The 20,269-nt window shown below is 43.9% G+C and overlaps 1 protein-coding gene across 3 annotated transcripts; it reads right to left on the bottom strand.

The window, feature by feature from the left end:
* Positions 1–2,881: 2,881 nt before the first annotated feature.
* On the bottom strand, positions 2,882–19,639 carry CRK (CRK proto-oncogene, adaptor protein). Of its 3 annotated transcripts, XM_066201739.1 has the most exons (4): positions 19,315–19,639; positions 11,827–12,362; positions 8,945–9,049; positions 2,882–6,197 (listed from the first exon to the last, which is right to left on the bottom strand). In XM_066201739.1, exons 1-4 carry the CDS (start codon positions 19,556–19,558, stop codon positions 6,060–6,062), a joined length of 1,023 nt encoding a protein of 340 aa, XP_066057836.1. In that variant the 5' UTR covers positions 19,559–19,639; the 3' UTR covers positions 2,882–6,059. The 3 variants fall into 3 exon arrangements, with proteins under 3 accessions (XP_066057836.1, XP_066057834.1, XP_066057835.1); XM_066201737.1 differs by lacking the exon at positions 8,945–9,049; XM_066201738.1 differs by lacking the exon at positions 8,945–9,049 and having other exon boundaries at positions 6,105–6,197; positions 11,997–12,362.
* Positions 19,640–20,269: the final 630 nt, after the last annotated feature.

The raw sequence follows: 20,269 nt of genomic DNA, 5'->3' as shown, positions 1-20,269 counted from the left end.
TGAGGGATAGAGCGGGGTGAGGACGGGTGAGGGATGAAGCGGGGTGAGACGGCGAGAGGGATGAAGCGGAATGAGGGGCGTGCGGGGTGAGGCGGGATGAGGAATAACGAGGGATGAGGCGGCCTGGCAATGGCGGGGATGGATCCCCCGTTCGCCCGCCCGGTTCTGGCGGGGCCCTGACCGGGCCATGGCTGTGGGCGAGCGGTGGCGTTTCCCTCAGTGTTTGTGCTGCCCTAAGACGCTGACAGCGCTGTTGGAATTACCCTCTCTCCGTATTTTGGTACAAATCACCGGGTGTGCTCCGCACGGAAGGGTGGATCTGTGACCGAAAGGCAGTCGGTCAGATACAGGACTCGCAGCCTCCCTGGGGTGTGTTTGCTCAAAGTATCACCTCCAGGGAATAGCAGGTGGTGATTTCACAGCTTCAAGAGGCTAGAAAATCTAGAAAGTAAAATTGAATGTTTCACGAGCTCCTCACACAGTGCTTCTGAAAAACAAGAGATTCACTTAAATAACTGAGGTAATGCCTCGATTTCTGAAACCAGAATGGTTTTAGAAAACTAAAAGGGATTGTGCACGGCTGGTATGAACTTGATCTTCAAAGATCCCCATCCCTGGAAGCATTCAAGGCCAGGTTTGATGGGGCTTGGAGCAACCTGGTCTCGTGGAAGGTGTCCCTGCCCATGGCAGAGGAATTGGAATGAGATGAGCTTCAAGGTCCCTTCCAACCCAAACCATTCCAGGATTCTGTGATTTGCTCAGGGTAGCTGTCAATGAAGTCTTGTCTCTTTTCCCAGTGTCTCCTTAGAAGTGCAGGCTACGGATGCTCAGCCCTTCTCATGGGAGAAGTGCACAGAGACCTTTGCAAGTTTTGACAGCAGAGACAGAGCTGGACCTGGCACCTCCTGGACAAAAAGTCAAGTATCCCCATTTACTGTACTGTGCCCACTGAAATGGGCTCCTGATGGGTGACTGAGGGCACACACCTTGAACACCATTCAAAGCACATTTTTTCAATAGTTTATTGCTGGCCTGACGTCTTTTTCAGTTGATGAACATGAGTGTTAAGGTCTGCAAGATCAACATCACCTTATGGTTTTCTTACAAATGAATCAAAAAACTTGACAATTTTTATATCACTTGCTCAGAAAATCAGTTTTCAAGGGATATTTAAGCCCTCTTTTTCACAGATCAGGATTATCTAATCAGGATTTCTTAAACACAAAGACATGAGTGACTAAGGTGAAAATGAGGTGTCAAGTCCAGAAAAAAAAATGCTTTCGTAAATTTATTTGAAATAAGATTAGGAAATGCTGATTTTGCTGAAATTTGGAATCATTGTAAACCTTTACTTCTCAATTGCTGGTAAACACATGATACAAAGTTAGCCACTCAAAAGGTCCCAGTAGTGCACAGTCACTATCTCCATGCAAATTTTTAAGACTTGCAAATCAGTTCTGCACTTTATTGACCATAAAAGTCTATTTTCCAGCAGAGACTTGGGGAGCTGTGCACAATAAATTAGATTTGGATCAATTTAGGAACTTTTCTGTGATCGTTGTGTTCAGCAGGCACTCAGGTTGCAGAGAGTTCAATAATATCAATAAATCAGGACCCTTCAAGCAGATTTTATTGCCAGAAGTGAGGTGCATTCTTAGTACCCTTGCTGAATAATAGCACATTGTCTAAATACTTTAAATTCTTTTGAAGGCACTCAATACAGATGGCATTCAGATATTTGGAAATTGGTCAGGGATTTGGCAAAGCATGGGGAATAAACAGCCTAATCCAAGGAAATACTCCCAGCACCATTTGCTGATGCAATCCTTGCTTGTCCTTTGCCCCCTGAACTTTCACATGAATTCATTCAACCACTGCTGCAGCCAAACCACACAGTGGAAGGGAGAGGGAATGGAAAAGGAAAAGCAGTTTTCTGCATAAGCTCCATCAGCTCAGGGGAGCTCTGGCAGGGGCTCCACCAGGACAAGGTGAGGGAAGAGGGGATGGCCGGCAGGGCCCTGGGGAAGGGCAGGCAGGCTCTTCCTTTGGGCTGCAGGGAGCTCTGGAATTCTCTCAGCTGAGCTCATTGAAAGGAACCCTTGCACTGCAGTTCTGCAGTGGGTGAGCACTGGAGCAAAGCTGGGGGCTTCTACCTGTAAAAAATTAAGGGTTTTTTTCCATCTGGAGCTGATAGAATAATCTTCACTGTGTGGAGACACACCAAGATTGTTATCCTTGGAGCCTAAGGTGGAGTTTTTAAGGAATAGTGTGGTAAAAGCAGCTTTACTGCAGGTTGATGTCACAAACCTTGCCCCCCATGGATTCTGCTCCTGATTTTCTGTCGTGCAGCCCTTGACAGTACCTGCACACCTTGACCTTTCATTGAATTAGTGCTCTCACACCATCACACATAAAAACAGCTCTTCTGAACCATTTGTAGACTGCTGCAGGAGATTCTTGCTAGTATTCATTTGTGTAACTTAATTTTCACTGATATTTCTAAAAATTTATAAACAGCTTTTTATCTTCCAGAACACCCCATCCAAACAATCCCCAGACTATTCCCTGACTTGCGCAGGGAGAACTGAGAACAAGAGCTACAAAATCTCCTCCTAACATTCCTCACAAGTTTCTTTTGGAAATGAGAATATACATTTCCCCCAACCCCTTGACACATTTAATTACAGAAAGTCACCTTCTTTGAAATAAAGCCATATTTTATTGTTTGATAGGTTAATTAGGTACCTTGGTTTGTCTTCCTTCTGTAGTGCTGTGTTTAATTATTTTCATATTAACACAGCCAATTAAAAATGGCCATACCCCCTCTATTTTTAATTACTAAATGCAAATACTGCAAGAACTGATTGAGAAGGACTCTGAGTCAAAGTTTTGGCTATACTTTTATTTACTTCACGTACTATGAACATATACATTACATGCTACAAAAAAATAAAAAAGGACTTTTAACTGTCAAGAAAGTGGATAGTGTTATAATACAATGGCACATGTTCATATTTTTCTTCAAACAGGTTTGGTTAGAATCCTTCCCCAAAACCATTAACAAAAAGGAAGTGTTTTACTCTTAAGGATGATTAGAAATATTTGCATTATTAACAAATACAATTCAAACAGATTAACAAGATTTAACCAGGTCATATATTAGTAAAAAGGCTGGGGCTTACCAAAATGAAATATATATTAAAAAAAAACCATAGCAGCCAGTTGTAATTTTTAGTGTGATATAACGTGTAAATGCACCAGAAGAACACAGTGTAATTGAGCATTCTGCTTTCATGGTGTATTTCTAGAAATGATTATTCTAGTTCTAACACCTGCCTATGCACAAGAGACCAAAACCACAGCCAAGGAAGAGACAAAAGATTGTGACCAACATTCTGAGCAATGATTTTTTTGCACGCATCGGGGAGGGAACAAACAGGAGAGGAGGATAAACAAAGGCCACAAAAGGATTTCATCTACATGTTCAGGAACATAGGTTCTACCTATTTGCCTTGAGGAGCCTGACAAGTTGAAATGTCTGTTTTGTCCAAACGCAAAGATACTCCTTTCTATCACCTATGAAACAAAATCACATTTCAGCTTAGAACCGAAGAGTGGAGAACAGTTGCATTAATGTATCAGTCAGCTAAAAAAACTGCTTTACAGGAACTTGGGATTCTAGTGTAACAGCAGCTATTAAGACTCCTCTAGTTTCTTCATTTTGCTCTTTCAAAGTGTACAAATATTCACAATTTATACAGTCTTAACAAAACCACATCTACAAAGTTTGCAGGGTATTTGCTAGTTAATTAAATTCATGTCTTTTCTATTAAAAAAGGCAAGGTTTGCATAACAAAACTTCCAGAAAAATGTTCTTTTGGTATCTTAATTCCTGATTGGAAAGGTACAAATATATGGGCTTTCATTAACTGCAGTTGGCAAAAATACTCCAGAACAGCGTCACTCTAAGGACACACTGTTTATTATGTTTCTATTGCAATATCTGAAGAAAAATATAAGCATATATGGGCAACTGAAAAACTCAGTATTACATCTGTTATTTAGAGTGCAGCTATTGAACAAAACCCCCTGAACAGTTACAGTGAATACCAAGATCAGAGGAAAAATATACAAATCAGCCTTAAAGAATCTGATGAGTTACAGAACCTAGAGTTAGTTTCTCCTTTCTTTTTCCCCCTCAAAGTAAATTTTGCACTAAGCTAGAAGAGCTCCCACAATCACTGGCACATCACCCTAACCAGAACAGCAATCCAAGGTAGAACAGAGCTGCAATTCCTTGTTTCCATTCTTACCCCACTGTCCCCGCTGTCAGTTTTTGATAATAATCCTCAGTAGTGCTCATGAGACTGGTGATGGACAAGTGTGATTAACATCAGTCCACAGAATTAATGAGTGCCCATAACCTGAACATTACTCAGACTTGTTGATGGATTAGTTTGGAAGTAAAACAACTAGTACTTAAATAGAACAGAAATATTATAATTTCCAGCATGTTACAGAGTTCTGAGGTAAAGTGTTACCAGTATTGTTGTAGGGTCAGTGCCTTGCAGCAAAGGCCTTTGCAGCACGTGCAATCCACAAGCCACTGGGGTCACACGGGGTTGAAGCAACCAAAACCCAACAGTTTCAGCTTGATGCTATTTAGAAAAAAACCCTTCTGCATGGATTAGAGTGTGGTCAAAGTTACAAAATTTAGTTTGGTCACCAGAGCGCTGTGCTTGGAAAACAACCCAGGGTACAGGCAAGGGAGAGTTACTTCAGTGTTTAATTTCAGTTTACAAAACTTACTAAATCCATTCTGATTTATATTAGAGAAAACCAGATAATTAGAAGAACAGACTAAAAAACAACCATCAAGCAGTGCATAATACTGCCTACTCAATGCACTGATTTTCATCATGAGCTAGGAAGCCATATTTACTCTATTATGCCTTTTGAGAATCAATCTAGAAGCACACAATTATTTTCCATTAGTTTATTAAAAATAAAATCCTCATGAATTCACTATCAAATATTTTACAGATGGGAATTAAACCAGAAGAGTCCCCAGAGTGTCTTTAAAATAAAACTAATATTTGGTTTGTCAGTTCACTGTGTTTGACACTGATTTGTATTGTAACAGTATTGTACAATATTGAAGAATTCTAGAAAAATTAAACTAGCCCTACACAATTTAATTTTATTGGAAAGCAGTGTCAATATTTTAGTATATTTAGTGAATCAAACACTGCTTTAAAGCTACATATTAAAGTGCTATGCACGTAATTTTCAGCACTGATATGGAGGTTTACACTTCCATAAGCCTTGTATTTGTGGATAAAAGGAGATACTGTGTGTTAATAAAAATCTTAAATTAAAATCAGCTGCTATGTTTGAAGCATCAACAGTACTGAAGAAATCAATCTAGTGTCCATAAGCTTCTAGAATTCTGAGGTTGATTGGATGTGTCATTTACCACTGGAATGGTAAGGATGTGTAAAACACAAGGCTGTCCCCAAGGGGCCCTGCATCAGCCTGTGCTGGGCACAGCTAACTGACCATGCACAGCCTTGCCAGGACAGAGAGCCTGGCATGGAAACAAGCACGGAGAGAGCTCCAGGAGAAATCTGTGAAATCTCTATCAAGGTATTGAATTGTCTACGGTTGATGTTCATTGCCTGAGGACGAAGCAACATAAGCAATGGGCCTGGAGAGAGCTATATAAATGTTCTCTGAACATCTACAACACTGCTTTCCCCAGCTGCTGCTGCTGCTGGCCAGGTCCAGGCTGCCGTGCACATGGACATAAGCAGGCATTACAACCTCTAATCATGGCCTAGTTCTGCCACTGGACACACGAGTTCTCTACTGTCGTACCCTGAATTACATGACCCTTGCTTAAGGAATGGTGGTGTTGAGTCCCAGGGGTTTGCAGGTTATCAGAATGCTTATCCAAGCAATGCTGCTTGCAGCGTCGGTCCGAGCTTAGTCTTGATGGCATCTGCAATAAAAACAAGTTGAGATTGTTCCCATCTGTAAGAGCAACTGTTGAGCCACACTCAGCTGAAGTCCTCGTCAGGATTCTGTTGATCCAGCAGACGGACGTGTGTGAATGGAAAGTGACCACGTCTGCCATTACATTCTCCTTCCCACTGACCACTCATGTTAATCTTTGTGACCTTTACCAGCTCACCGACCTGTGGGGTAAGAAATGCACAAGTTACAACCCAGAAACACGGGCAGGATGAGCTGCCACCCCTCCCCTGGTGTGGTCACCCACGTGCACCAGATACACATCTGTAAACAGCAGCTTCAGTCCTGACAGTGTCTGAGACACCAGCCTGCCCCCAATGCCATTCATCCAACAAAACATGTAAAGAAATGTGCCTAGATTGGGTGAGAACTACCTGAAGAGCCAGCCATCCAAAGCCAATCTTCCCAAGTGCTCTTGGGACCTGTCCTCAGGTGCTATCCTGATAAATGTGCCTTGCTGGGCTGACAGAGGCCTGCACACTGCTGGGCTCCATGCAGAGCCTCCTAAAGCAGGGAAGGCTTCCACCTGCACCAAGTGGACACTCATCTGCAAGCTCAACTGCTCCTTAGTTTTGAAATTCCACTTTTCAAGGGAAGAGGAGGTTCTCTCTCCACAGATTATAACAGGTTTATAAGAAGTGCCATAAGGCTGCTCTGTTCTTGCTCTGGGCATCCACAGTCAGCCACTACCAAAGGCAAAGCCTTTCAGAATTTCAGTCTTTCCCAGCATGAATTTCTCAAAGAAATAAATCCCACTGAATCACAGAATTGTTTAGGTTGGAAAAGATCTCTAGGGTCATCGAGTCCAACCATTCACTCAGCACTGCCAAGTCCAGCACTCACGGGAATAGTAAAGACAACTGCTGCCCTCTCCCTCTTGCCCAGGAATACATCTCCTAATCTCCACCCTAATACTGCCAGCACCAATTCCAAAGGGAACATCTACCATCCCCCTGTGACACAGGGACAAACTGCACTGCAGGCACTGCCCAGGGCTGTGCAGGTGGTTCAAATCAGGACACAAGTGCAGCTCTGATCAGTCCCCAGCCCTGTTTCATATTTAAGGGTACTTCAATTAAGTGGCACTTCCATAACCCGAGGAAGCACAATTTACACTGTAAGACACTCACTGGAGAGTTAATGAATGCACCACTGAAAAGCTGCCTACCCATTCCTACCCCTCTGCAGAATTTTATCAATAATCTGATTTATGAGTAACGTACAACAGCTTTTAGAATTCTTCCCACATCACAGATGGAGGATGCTTTCGGGATAGATACACTATATTTTCTTTCACTAATACTGTAAATAAACTCTGAAGGTGTGGCCAAAGGCCTCGCTGCATTTCATCCAGAAATTCACTGAATACAGAGTTCTGGTTTACACAGATGCTCATCACTGTGTTCCAAATCCATCCAAAGCACAACCTCATTATTTGCACTTTCTGGGCAGCCAACAAAGAACAAGAAAAACAATTTCAGATGTTACCAATCTCCATTAACTTTACAGGTTTTAATCACTTGCAATCTTTTGCCAGAACAGCTTTTAACAGTTCATAAATTCAACCCCTTTCACAGACATTTAATTAAGCTTTCCATACCTCTCATGATTACTTATCTGGTAATGAGAGGCCCATAGGGACTCTTGCTGTAGCTTCATTTTTGCCTTTTGTAGTCATTAGTATAGACATTTTAATGAATCATATTTTGAAGAAAATCCTCTTATGTATTAGCTACAGGCAAAAAGGAAGCCTTCCTCCAGTACTGAATGCAAGCTACAGCCCTTTAGGAATTTAATCATGCAGTTTGTGTAATTTTGCTACTGCTAATAACCACTGGAGGGTTGTACCAACAAAAATACTCTGCTGACCAAAACAATATATCAGCTATAATTTAACGAGGGTAAGATTCAATGTGACAATACTAGAAGTGGGAAATCTGATTTCCTAATCACAGCCATTACCAAAACAATGTCCCAGATAACCTGAAACTGCTTCAGACCTGGATATAATCTAGAGATCAGCCTTCACCACAGCGGTGCTTAACCTCCAACCCACTGGGAAGGGAAAAGCACAACTTGCACTGAAGTTTGCTGTCTTTGTTGGCCTCGGCTCTCACAGCCTAATTAGTGTTAATTAGGGTTTCTCTTGGATGCCTTACAATAAACTCACCTGCAGAAGGTGGGTTCAACAGAGCAATGACATTGAGATACAGTTTGGGATGCCTGTGGAACTCCCTGGCTCCCAGAGCTCCCTGTAGCTGGTTTTTGGTTTCCAGGGGAATTTCAGGGTCACTGCAGCCAAGGGACACTCAGTTATGAATTTCCCTCACTATACAGAGCTACACTCAAAAGTTGCATTTCAGTAATTGTTAAATGAGGAGAGACCTCTGAGATTAAACATTCCTCTTTTGCCAGGACAGTAATTTCATTTAGCAGACATGCTGATGCAATTTTTCATTCCCATTTCATTTATATACACAAACCTCCTCATTCATTCTTTTATATATATCTGTATGTCTTTACATCTGTCAAAGCAGGACTAAGCAAACAGGGAGCATTTCACAAACGCTGCCTTAATAAAACGGCTCCATTAGATCCTGACTAACTGAAAGATCTTTCCAGATCTGCTTCAGACCTCTGCCTAGTAAGCTACAGCTCAACCACTCTCCTGGAAACAACACAGAGAACCTTTCCAAAAATTTCTTATTATTACAAGTGCTGAAGTTTTAGAACCTTTAGGCTAGGAGTGGATGCTGTCTCTGAATTCTCCTCACTTTCAGCATTGATTTATGGCAACGTTAGTCCACAGTGCATCATCCCACCAAGCACAGCACCTCAGGAACAACACTGTACCCTGCTAGAAAGCCAGGTTTGCCTCAGTCTTCATCAGAAGTTTTACAACTAAATATACCCCATATGCTTCAAAGCAAAACTGAAGGTTCAAGTGAAGACTTCTGTATGCTGTGGTTTTATTCCAAGTACTCCTCTTTGGTGAGGTCAAGGTGGCAGAGTTCTGCTACTGTTACAAAGAAAAAAAATAAATCGATCGATCTCAGAGTCATTCACCACACAGATCTTCCCTTTTCCTCCTCTATTTTCTCTTAAAATAGACTGAAAACTCCTTGCATAGGTCCAGTTACATGCAAAATAAATGTCAACTTCTCCTGCTAAATCTTTTCTTTATCCATAATAGAGCACAGATTTTATTAGAACATCACCTGCTCTGATCCTCCTTCCTTGAACTCTTCAAAAACATGTCAGGCTTAAAATAACAGAACAGCACAGATATTCTGTTTGCAGTTTGGGCAAAAACCGTTTGATGTTAAGAATCTATTTTTCCAAGAGAAACAGTGGGATCCACCCCCTCCCATGAATATTGCCAGATTTAAGGATAAGAGTTTTCATTTGGAAAGAATCCCACTTGCTGTATTTATAAAGAGGTCTGGGCAAAAATGGTCTGATAAGATTTACATAATGCTCTCTACTAAGTTATCTAAGAAAGAGATCTCTAAATAAACAGAGATGGAACATCATGAAGTGAAAGGGAACGTGGAAAAAAGAGACAACAAGAAACAGCACTTTGATAGACAGGATGGAGAAAAACTTGGGAGAAAATGAAGCGCATATTGGTTGTTTTTTTTTCCTGTACAGACATTGAAAGCAACTCAGTAACATTGTGATTGGAAGTGATAAAAGCTGCAAAGCTTTGAAGGCCGCTAGAAGCAGTGATAAATGGCTCACTTCTTAAAACTAGACATTTGCAATACTACACACAGAATAAAGAACCATCACTGCTATTGCATTTCTGAAATGGAGAGCAAGACAGGAATATAACACCCTAACCAAGATGTCAACTGATAAATATTTCAGTAGTTTTAAGAGGCCCAAAAAGGCCTTTCTGGACCCCAGAAATTTCTTGTGGTCACAGGAGTGTCAAGCTGAGCTGACACTTCTCAGCTGCCCCTCCCAAACACTTGAGCTACTCAGACTTTCCCATCAGTTTGTAAAAGACACTAGAGGTGTAAGGCAGCTCAGAAAAGAGAGGTGTTACCCACAAAAGTGCTCTTCCTACACCACAGGGCTCTTGCCCAGATCATGTGAGTTTTGGTGAAGAGGATTGAAGTAACCTCAGATCAGCCCCGGCACTCACAAGCTGTTCTCCGGCGTGGAAAGCATTTCCTTTCACTCTAAGTTGCTTATGGCCTGGATTAGCAGCATTTCCTCACTCTCCCTATTTCACTCCATGCTCCCAAATCCTGCACCGGGCAGCACTGTGGAATGAAGTGTGAAGTTAAGGCTTAAGAGAATGCAAAATTCAGAAAGAAAACCAAAAGGTTTTGCTAAATACGCCACAACAGTGTCCAGGGGCTCCAAACCAATCTAACATCTGCTAATTACAACCGCCTGCAGTCACGAGTATTCCCAAGCTCCAGGAGGTAACTGGCTGGAAAGAGTGAGAAAAAGAGGGAAAGAGACAGCATTTTAGCCTTTAGGAGAGTTTGAAGGGTAAAAATCTTCACATTTCCCCAAAATCTGGTGAATTTACACAGATTTCTATACCTGCTTCTCAACCCAAAAATATTCAGACCTATAACAGAATGTGTGGGAGCTCAGAGTGTATTTACTACCCACATGAGAAAGAATTCACATCTGCCAGGCCGTACATTTATCAATTATCCATCTCTGCATAATCCCAGTTCTGTACCAGACACACACCTACAGCTGCCACATCACTGCAGCCCTGGAGTGCCTTTTGTGCCATGCACAATCACACAAAGTATCTGAGAGTGGAGAGGAGATGCTCTGACTCAGCACAGAAACTAGTTTTTTCCCAAGTACTTCAAATGTTATATAAACAGGAAGTCAATTAGGTATCAGGAAATTCCAGAGCCTCCAGCTCAAAGAAAGCCTAGATTAAAGGCTACAATTCACATATCCTAAGGCAAAGGTCTGCCACAGGGAATACCTTAGTCTCAATTTCCTCAAATATAATTTGGGGGGGAGCTATCTGATGTGGAGAGATAGAGCACTGCAGTCACCTTTTTAAGAGGAAAAAAGACGAATCAAAAAGGGCCTGTGCAATCACTAGAGCCTGTCAGGAAGTGAATCAACCTGGGGAAAACTCAGTGCTTTGCTACAAACCCTACTCCATCAATCACTGCTTTACACCAGACCTAACAAATCGTGGTGTGAATTGTAAGATGCTCCAGCCTCAAAGCTAAACCCAAAGTAATCTGCTTGAGGTGATGATACAATTAAATTGTGTGATCATCATCATCATCTCAGTCCAGGTAATTTCAAAGTGTATCAATGTTTCCACTGATTGCTTTAAAACTGCTGACACATTGGGGAGAAAAAAATACCCAACACAAACCAAGGAACAACCCAGCAGACCTTGTACAGATTGTGGTGAGGCACACAACAGCACACACAGGTTCAGACACACAACTCATGAGCTGCTCCCTCTCCCTCCCCCCCATAATAAACATTTCAGAACTGAAAACATGGATGGGGAAACACTTATGTTAGTGATGGTTGACAACAGACACAATACTGGTTCAGTAACCTAATAATAATAATCAACAGCAATCTAATTTACAAGTGACTCGAGTCACTCATTTTATCCATCACGACGTAAAACCAGTATTACAAAGCTTTTCCCTTTCTCATTCCTCCAAAAAAAAAAAAAAAAAACAAACCCAAAAACAAAAACAACAAAAAAACTACCACATGAGCAAAAGGGAAAAATCCCTCGAACAGATCTCTTCCTTCTAAATTTTGCCCATTATGTACCTCCAAAGCCAAGGCTGTCTTGTCGTAGGCATTAGGGACTCGCTTCTGGATAACCCGGGCATAAATGGGGCCATTCTGAAGGTTAGGGAGCGGAGTGTTGATGCTGGGCTGGGCATAGGGCCCTGGCTCCGGCCCACCCAGTGGTTGTGGGTGGGAACTATCCTGGTTACCTCCAATCACAGTGGGGACTGAAGCAGAGGAAGGTCTATACTTCTCGACGTAAGGAACGGGTATCATTCCCCTCTTCCCTTCGCTGTCTTCTGCGTTCCACCACTGCTCTTCAGGCTTATCCCGGATTCTCAGGATGTCTCCTTTCTTAAAGGGGAGGTCTTCCTCGTCATTGCCATTAAAGTCAAAAAGAGCTCGCACGTACTCGGCCTCCTCCTGCCTGAGGATGACCCCGCTGTTGTGCCTCGAGCGAGACACGGGCTCTATCAACGTCGTAGTGTCCAAATAGTGGATTTTGTAGAATTCCAGTAAAGATGGCAAAGAATCAAACTCTTGGTCGCCTATTCGAAACCTGGTGGGATTCGACCCTGAAAAGAGAAGGCAACGCGTCAAACATTTGTCAAACCATAAATCAAATGCTTGAGGAGGCAAATGCATTCAAACAGAAGTATTTCGACACCACCTTGCCATCATATTCCGCTTTTCTGAGCGTTTTCAATCAAAGGCAGCACTATCATGACCATGAGTACAGGTTTTTTTAAAAAGGTTTTGTCAAGGAAGGAAAAGAGAAATTCTTCGGAACCGCCAAACTTCCCCAATTCGGATAAAAATATCTTTGTTTCTTTCAATGCTATATGGAGTCAACAGATGAAAATGTTCAGTAGATCTGGGTTTCTCAGGAGCCTGTGCAATTCTCCCAGTTTATACCCTAAATATAGGAAGTAAATGTTGGTACCATTTCAAGGAAATTATTTTTTAAAAAACTCTCTTCTGCTGTTCAGATCTATTTCCAAAGAACAACACTGCAGCAATGGTTATTTACCTGTTGTAACATCTTGGGTTAAAGGCATGGACACTACAGAAAACTGCTTTGCACAGCAGCAAACAAGTGATGTCAATGAGAAAATGAAGTTATTTCTCATTCTCATAAAAGGTACCAGTAAAGTATCTCCCTTCTATGCAATGCAAATCAACAACATATATTTTCATAACAGGTATGACTCAGCCTTTTAATCTCAAGTCTTGTAGCGTCTTTGCCACATCTGTCAGATGAAGCCTAAGCTATAAATCCAAACCCCAAATACACTGGAATACAGATGATGTTCACATCCAAGCCATTGCAAGCATCAAAGTGCAGAACATCCATTTCCCTTCTGTGTGCTGTGCTTTTTTCCCCCCCCACTTTCTGTTCTTCAGGCTCAGCTGGGGAAAAACACACACATGATGTTCTATTTCCACCATGCCCCATGCAATCAGCTGTGGGAAGAACTGGGGAATGCTGGGGGAAGGGAGTGCAGATGAAAAGATTTATACTTTAATGAGTAACTCTTTTAGCAAGGAAGAGATGCTTACTTTGCAAGTCTGTTTTCTCTGCAGGGAATATCTAAGAGTCCCCAGCCTTAGCTCTGGAGTACAAAGCTAGCAGAATCCTTCAAGCTGTCACTGATCCAAAACTCCCTGCAAAGCAGCACTGTCAGCATGGAAAGCTAATGTTACAACAAGTTCTTTCAGGAGAGCAAAAAGGGGTTCTAACAGAGGAAAGGGCAAATTCAATAAGATCAACACAGACAAACACCCAAGAAACGAGTTCTGAAGTATCCTGAAGGAACAGGAGCATTAGTGGGGCTGGTTAAAGGAAATTGGAAGGAGCAGAACTAAGTCATTGGAAAATGCACGTTTGCACGCTTTAACAGCCCTGAAAGGCTCCCAAAGAAATGAATACAGACACAGTGAGCCAAAACCCAAAAGCAGTAGCCTCAAAAACTGCAAAAAAACCCCTGCAAACTGGCATCACCAAGAGATAAAGGCAGTTAATGTAATTATCAGTGAGAAAGGTGAGCTCAGCATGGGAAGAAAATTAAGAGTCCGTCACATTCTCCCAGAGCAGTGCTGAGAGGATGCAAAACCCCCTTTACTTTTGTTGTTGAGATGTAACTCAGAGCTCTAGACTTGGCCAGAACCCTGGAATTCCATCCCAGCAGCATTGTCAGCTCTGTGGGCTCACAGGAGATGAATTCTGGCTGGACAGGCAGCATGCCTACACCACTTCAGAGCAGCTCACTGTAAAACTGGGAATGCTGCACTTCCATTAGGGTTAGAAGTGGGAAACCAAGTGGAAAATACATCAGCTTTCAGACCAACCTGGTGACAGAAACAGGAGCAAACACCTTGCACTATTTTAGCTGTGAACCTGAAAGGACTGAGGCTTGACATCTGAGTAAAAAGTCACAGGAAGAGCAGGGCAGCAAAGTCCTTTGCAGCCATATGGAGAAGAGCGAATCTCAGGGAAGTTCACTGGCATGGAACTTATTTCACATGACAGAAACAGAACCTGAAACACCAATTTACCTCAGTGAAATCTGCTACAAGCTGACTCAGCCAAGGGGCTGAGCCCTGTCTCAGCAATGTGGGGATTCACAAAAAACCTTCACAGGTCACAGGGAATGAGCAGTTCATCAGCCTGGTCAATCTTCACCAGGATGAACAAGGCTTTTTGGAGCGTCTTTTTTTTTTTTCTTGAATTAATGCACAACAGCCTGAGGGACCTGCCAAGTGTACCTGAACACAAGCTGGACTTGTGGAAGGAAAGTCCTCTGGAACATTATGTACAGGGAAGGAGTGACAGAAACCACTGTACTGTATCCTGGAAAATCAGATCCTGAGAGGTGTTTTGCACAGCTGAACAACAGCCAGAGGACACAGACCTTCCAAATTCTGGCATCAGAAAGATCAGGGCACTCCTTGAAGGGACAGAGAGAAAAGCATCAGAAAGGAGAGATGCTATCCTCACAAAGACCTCACAGCCAGAAAAACACGTGCATTTCTGATGCTTTTCTTTAAAAAAAAAAAAAAAGTAAGGCAGCTACAGAAATCTGAGAAGATCCAGAACAAGAAATCTACAAATTTAATCTAAATTAATCATCCACTAATATAAAGGCAGTGACCTCATAATTGTCTGGGAACTTAAATAGAAGACTTCTAAAATTTAGCTAAAACAGGCATAAAAAGGACAACATAGTTCAAAGTCACAGCTGGTAAAATGCAGATTGGAAATAAAATCCAACTCCACCTTCCCAAGCAAGTGGAAAACTTTCCATCAGCCTAAGGCTTTTGTGGATACTCTTGTTCAGCTACAACAAACTAAGTGATGCTCACATGCAATGGGGAAACGATTCCACTCCCCACAGGCTCCCAGGTTTTGTCATTCCCTGGTATAATGAAATCCAAACATTAACAGATTTCAGGCTCAGAGGAATCCTCCAGCCTCTTGTTTGAACTGCAACACTGCTCGTACCTGCAGGCCAATGGAATAATTCAGGCAAGATCTAACACAAGGAAAAGTCACAGCAACAAGGTCAGTGGGGTATTTTTGGGAATAAGAGCTGTTTTCCTTCCTGATCCTGGGATTTCTCTTGAAGGCACAGTGTGCACATCTGACAGCTCCCAGGAAGGAGCACAAACAGGGAAAGGTGAGGCCAGATCCTGGAGGAACTTTAGTCACTTCCTGTGAAAGCTGGGACACTTGAGCCCTGGAAATTCTCTTTCTGCAGCCTGGCACGGCTGAAGAAGCAGAGCTGCTCAGGGAGTACCTCCTCCAGCAGCACTGCTCAGCTGAGCAAGATTAACTTTATGAATGAGAAGCACAAAGAGCTGAGTATCCTCCTTCTTCCTAACTGCAGCCATCTCAGGATGCCACAAAACCCCTGCTCTCCAAAAGGTGAGGAAACAGTTAAAATCCAAAGGGTCCCACATTTGAGGAAAGTTTCAAACCTGGCTTATATCAGTTCTCTGTTTATGATTCCCTCCTGTCACAACCCTCTGGCACTGTGTCAGTCTGGGAAAAGGTGCTTGTGTATATTTTAAATATTGTACAGATCCTGGGGAATTAGGGCTATGAACCACCCCATAGTCTACTGATTGGGCAGCTGGTGAAACCACAGAGCAACTTCTCACTTTCTCATACATCTCAGGGGGTTTGCATTTCTCTCTTCACTCCAATTGCTAGTGTCAATAGAGAGTTCTCTCTTTATTCCCAAGCTTTGAAAAGCTTTTCCTTCCCAGAAATATAGGTCTTTATTTTTGCATCTGGTTTTATTCTGCAAGGGTGGCTCCCTTTCCCAATCCAGAGTGTGCTTAGGGCCTTATCACCGCTCTTATCACCAGTGAGGTACCTCAGTGATGTCAGCCACTTCCTCCTGGAGCATATGGGAACTGAGGGCACCACATTCCAGTCCCTGTGCTCCTCCACCCCCACGGGGACACCTTTTTTCCTTGTTCTCAACCACCTTCCTACCCATGCTGAGCAGAGCAAATAAATCCCATCAACACCCCATAAAAACATAAAACTCTATTGAGTGGAAGAGCTCACCAGGAAAATATTCACTCAGGAGTCACAGACCCATTCCTGCAGATCATCAGAGATCTAATACAGGCACCTTCTAAAGCTACAATTAGTTTGCATTTAAATATGTTTTGATCTCAATATAAAAGTGAAAAAAACAAACCCAAGCATCAGTTAAACCACTGTGCTCACACATCCCTAAAGCCACTTCACCCAGAGCTGAGTGTGGGAATCACTCTGTAAGGATTTCATGATTCCAGGAAGTTCAGTCACAGTGGAAGGAATTTAGAAGCATTACATCCAGAATCATGTCCTTAAAACTCATAAATGGTGAAAATGGCCATTTCCGCATGTTATCTGTCGTATTTGCCTACTTCAGACAGATAAATTTAATAACATTACAAAGCTTCTGTCCTTAGAATGCTGCACTCTCAACAGAGAAGAACACTTCTATCTTTAGGTATTTCAGGCATTTTTTAGTGCATATCACACATTTTTACACCAAGCCCCCATGTCAAACTGCAAACACATGACATATTTAATATTTCCTCTGCTGTCCATCACCATGCTCATGCCTGCATGGAGTACCTTCTCCTGTTTGGGATTGCTTTAGCCATAACTGTGATACTTCATCACAAATGATCCATTTCCACTTAGAATGTTTTTCTTTCCCACAATTCAGTGATTTATCCTGTTTTTTTTAACATCCTTAAAACACTTCAGGAAGACATAAAAAGTTCTGTTCAATTCCTTTTTCTTTGTTGCTCTGAAAAATCACCTGCAAGAAGTTAGAAACTGCAGCATCAGTCAAAAAGTCAATCTAACAAAGACTCTGCAAGTTTACTTTATACTTTAGAAATCAAATAAAGTATCATGGGGTTTTTTTGTGGCATTGTGATTTTTAGGGAAGCCAAAGATTCTCATCTCATTCATTCTATGCTGAGGCTTCCCAATCCCTGAGAGCAGCCAGGAATTTCAGACACTGAGCCCAACAAAAACCAACCCAAGAACCCAACCTGGAATATTCAAATTTCCCAGAGAGACCTGCACATTTGCCAAACAAGAAATTGCTAACAAAACTGTGCCATACCAAAATACAGTGATTTTGTTTTTCCTGATGTTTTAGCTTGGCCACAATAAACAAGCAGGACAACTTGCAACCATTTAACTCTTTTTATTGCATTACCTTCCCTACCCAAACACAAAATCATCTTCAATCTTTTACTGTTTTTCACCTCCCTTCCACTGCAGAACAACCTCCCACTTATTTTTTTTTTTTCTGAAAGAGCACCTTAATTACACTTGAAGGATAATTTAATATACACCTCCCCAGCACCTTCTTTGGTTGGAGTGTGGAGACAGCAGCATCAGCATTGGAGGCATGATTTAATTTAATTAAAATTACTAAAATCAGCGTGGGAGTGTCTGTGGTGCAGGAGTGATGCATCACCCCTCCCAAGAGCACGCAGGGGACAAATAAAAAGCAGACCAACCAAAACACAATTAGACTTTTTCAGATATATTAAGCCTACTGTGCCACCAGCTTGCACAGCTCCTCTTTTAAAACAGGAGAGAATTACAAGGTACTTCATGATTTTAAGCAGAGCCAGCCCACAGAATGCCACAAAATGTTACTGAGCTTAGGATGTAACACAAGAAGAAAGTCAGGATGGCTGCGCTGAAGTGATGCCACTGTTGTTCCAAAGATCAGCTGCTCCCCAAAAAGCAACTGCCCAGAAGTGACAGATACTCACGACCCAGTGTTTTTTATTGTCTTTAAACCCAGTCAGGTTGGATTCACAACAAACCATCCTGGTGACTGACTGCCCTACACACCATCAGCCATCCTTGGCAGTAATCACAGCACCAAACCTGTCTGCACACACGTGGAACAACAGGGACCCACCACATTCTGATCCCCCACAGCAGCAACAGCTTCCACTCCCAGCTGAATTCAGCCACCTTTAACCTCCACCTGTGGAGCTCTGTAACCTGAGTGCACTGTCCTGGGATGAACAGGATGAGTTTAGACTTTGCCATTCTTCCAATCTGAAATGCTTCCCCTGTATGACTGTGCCAACCTACTGGCACTAATTCTGGTTTCTCTCAGATTATCTCTTTAGTCAACCACTCTGTGCAGGGACTGAAAAATAAAACAAGTCTTGTTACATCTTTCCAATGCTGGCCTCTTATTCCACCCATAGCCCTACACCAGAGTGTCTCTGTCTACCTTCTGCCAAATAAGTTCACCAAACCTCTTATTACCCAGGTTTACTGTAATTAATAATTATCTAGTGGCTCTTGCTGAGATGCCAATCACACATCCACATCATTTTGCAAGGCTTAATATCCAAACGAGGTTCCAGCACCAACTTCCCTAATTCCCGCAGCAGGGGCGCCACTTTTGGACTGCAGGCTCCGACACAGCCAAGGGTTCTGCACTGCCAGGGTTTAGTTGCACTGAGCAGCAAAAATGCTGCTTCTCACAGAGCGTCTCCCCTTGGCACAATCAGCACCTTCTGCTCCTGAAGCGTTACACTTAAACGTGTTGTTTTCCTCACTACATGTTCAGCTGATGAGAAATAACATCAAACTTCTCCTTTCTATAGGAAAGAAACTGAACTTCACATCTGATTTAAAGAAACCATCGCCTTTACATCGTGAAGAGTTCCCACCGCTCAAACTCGAGCTCAGCCTCCCTGAGAAGGCAGAACTGCCTTGTCAGAAGCCAGACTTTGGCGATGACACTTCCACAGAACCGTGGAAAATCTCCGAATTATGACTAATGGGGTCAGCAAAACAAAGCGGTGCGAGGCTGGAGCTGCAGGACTCCCAGCTCCAGGATTTCACGCGGCACAGGACGGCAGGTGCGGCCGCGGCTCCGGAACGCGGCTCAACTCCGCCACAAAGCGCCGCGAACACCGCCCCGGCTGCCCTGGCCGGGGCCGCGGGCCCCGCCGGCGCTGGGGGTCACTCACCCGGGGCCCCGGGGCCCTCGCCGCCCGCCCGCCGGGCTCCCGCCGGCCCCAGGCTGTTGACGATGTAGTGCGAGACGCGGGAGCTCTCGGACACGGACAGCACGAAGTCGCCGGGGATGGTGCCCGAGTCGCGCACCAGGAAGGTGCCGTGGCGCTGCCCCTGCAGCAGCGATACGGCCTCGGCGCGGCTCAAGCGCCCCCAGTACCAGCTGGCGCGGTCCTCGGAGTCGAACTGCCCGGCCATGGGGGCCGCGCTCCTCCCCCGCCCGCGGCCGCCGCCGCCGCCGCCCGCGGAGCCGCTCAAAATGGCGGCCCCGGCCCTGACCTCACCTACCGGACGTGACCGCACGCGGGGGAGCCGTGACGTCATCTCCCCGCGCGGGCGGTCGCCGTGAGGGCGGGCCGTGAGGGGGAGGCGGGACGGCGGGAGCGGCGGCGGGAAGCCGGTTGCGATCCGCCTGGGAAACGCCGCCGAAATCATCCACTCCCGCCCGTGACCCAACACCGCCTTGGTAACCGGATCGGAGTGCCGCCTCCCGGCGTTTCTTGAACACCTCCGAGCACGGTGACTCCGTCACATCCCTGGGCAGCCCGGTCCAATGTCTAATTACTTTTTCTGGGAAGAAATTCTTCTTATGTCCAGCCTAAACCTCCCATGACACAGCTTGAGGTCGTTCCCCCTTGTCCTGTCCCTTATTCCCTGGGAGCGGAGCCCGACCCCCACCTGGCTCCAACCTCCTTTCCAGCAGTTGTGGAGAGCCAGAACAGCCCCCCTTATTTTCTCCAGGCTCAGCCCTCCTGGCTCCCTCAGCCTCTCCTGGTGCTCTGTTCCCTTCTCTGGTCATGCTGCCACGCCATCCCTTGCCTGAGGAGGCTACATGATGGGGAAGGGTCTGGAGAGAAAGCCTTTATGAGAATGGACTGAGGTCACTTGGTTTGTTCACCCTGGAGAAGA

This window comes from Chamaea fasciata, unplaced genomic scaffold (genome assembly GCF_029207755.1).
Source record: "Chamaea fasciata isolate MVZ Bird 193981 ecotype frontalis unplaced genomic scaffold, bChaFas1.0.hap1 SCAF_21, whole genome shotgun sequence".
Classification (NCBI taxonomy): Eukaryota; Metazoa; Chordata; class Aves; order Passeriformes; family Sylviidae; genus Chamaea; species Chamaea fasciata.
This window is presented reverse-complemented; position numbering and strand designations above follow the sequence as displayed.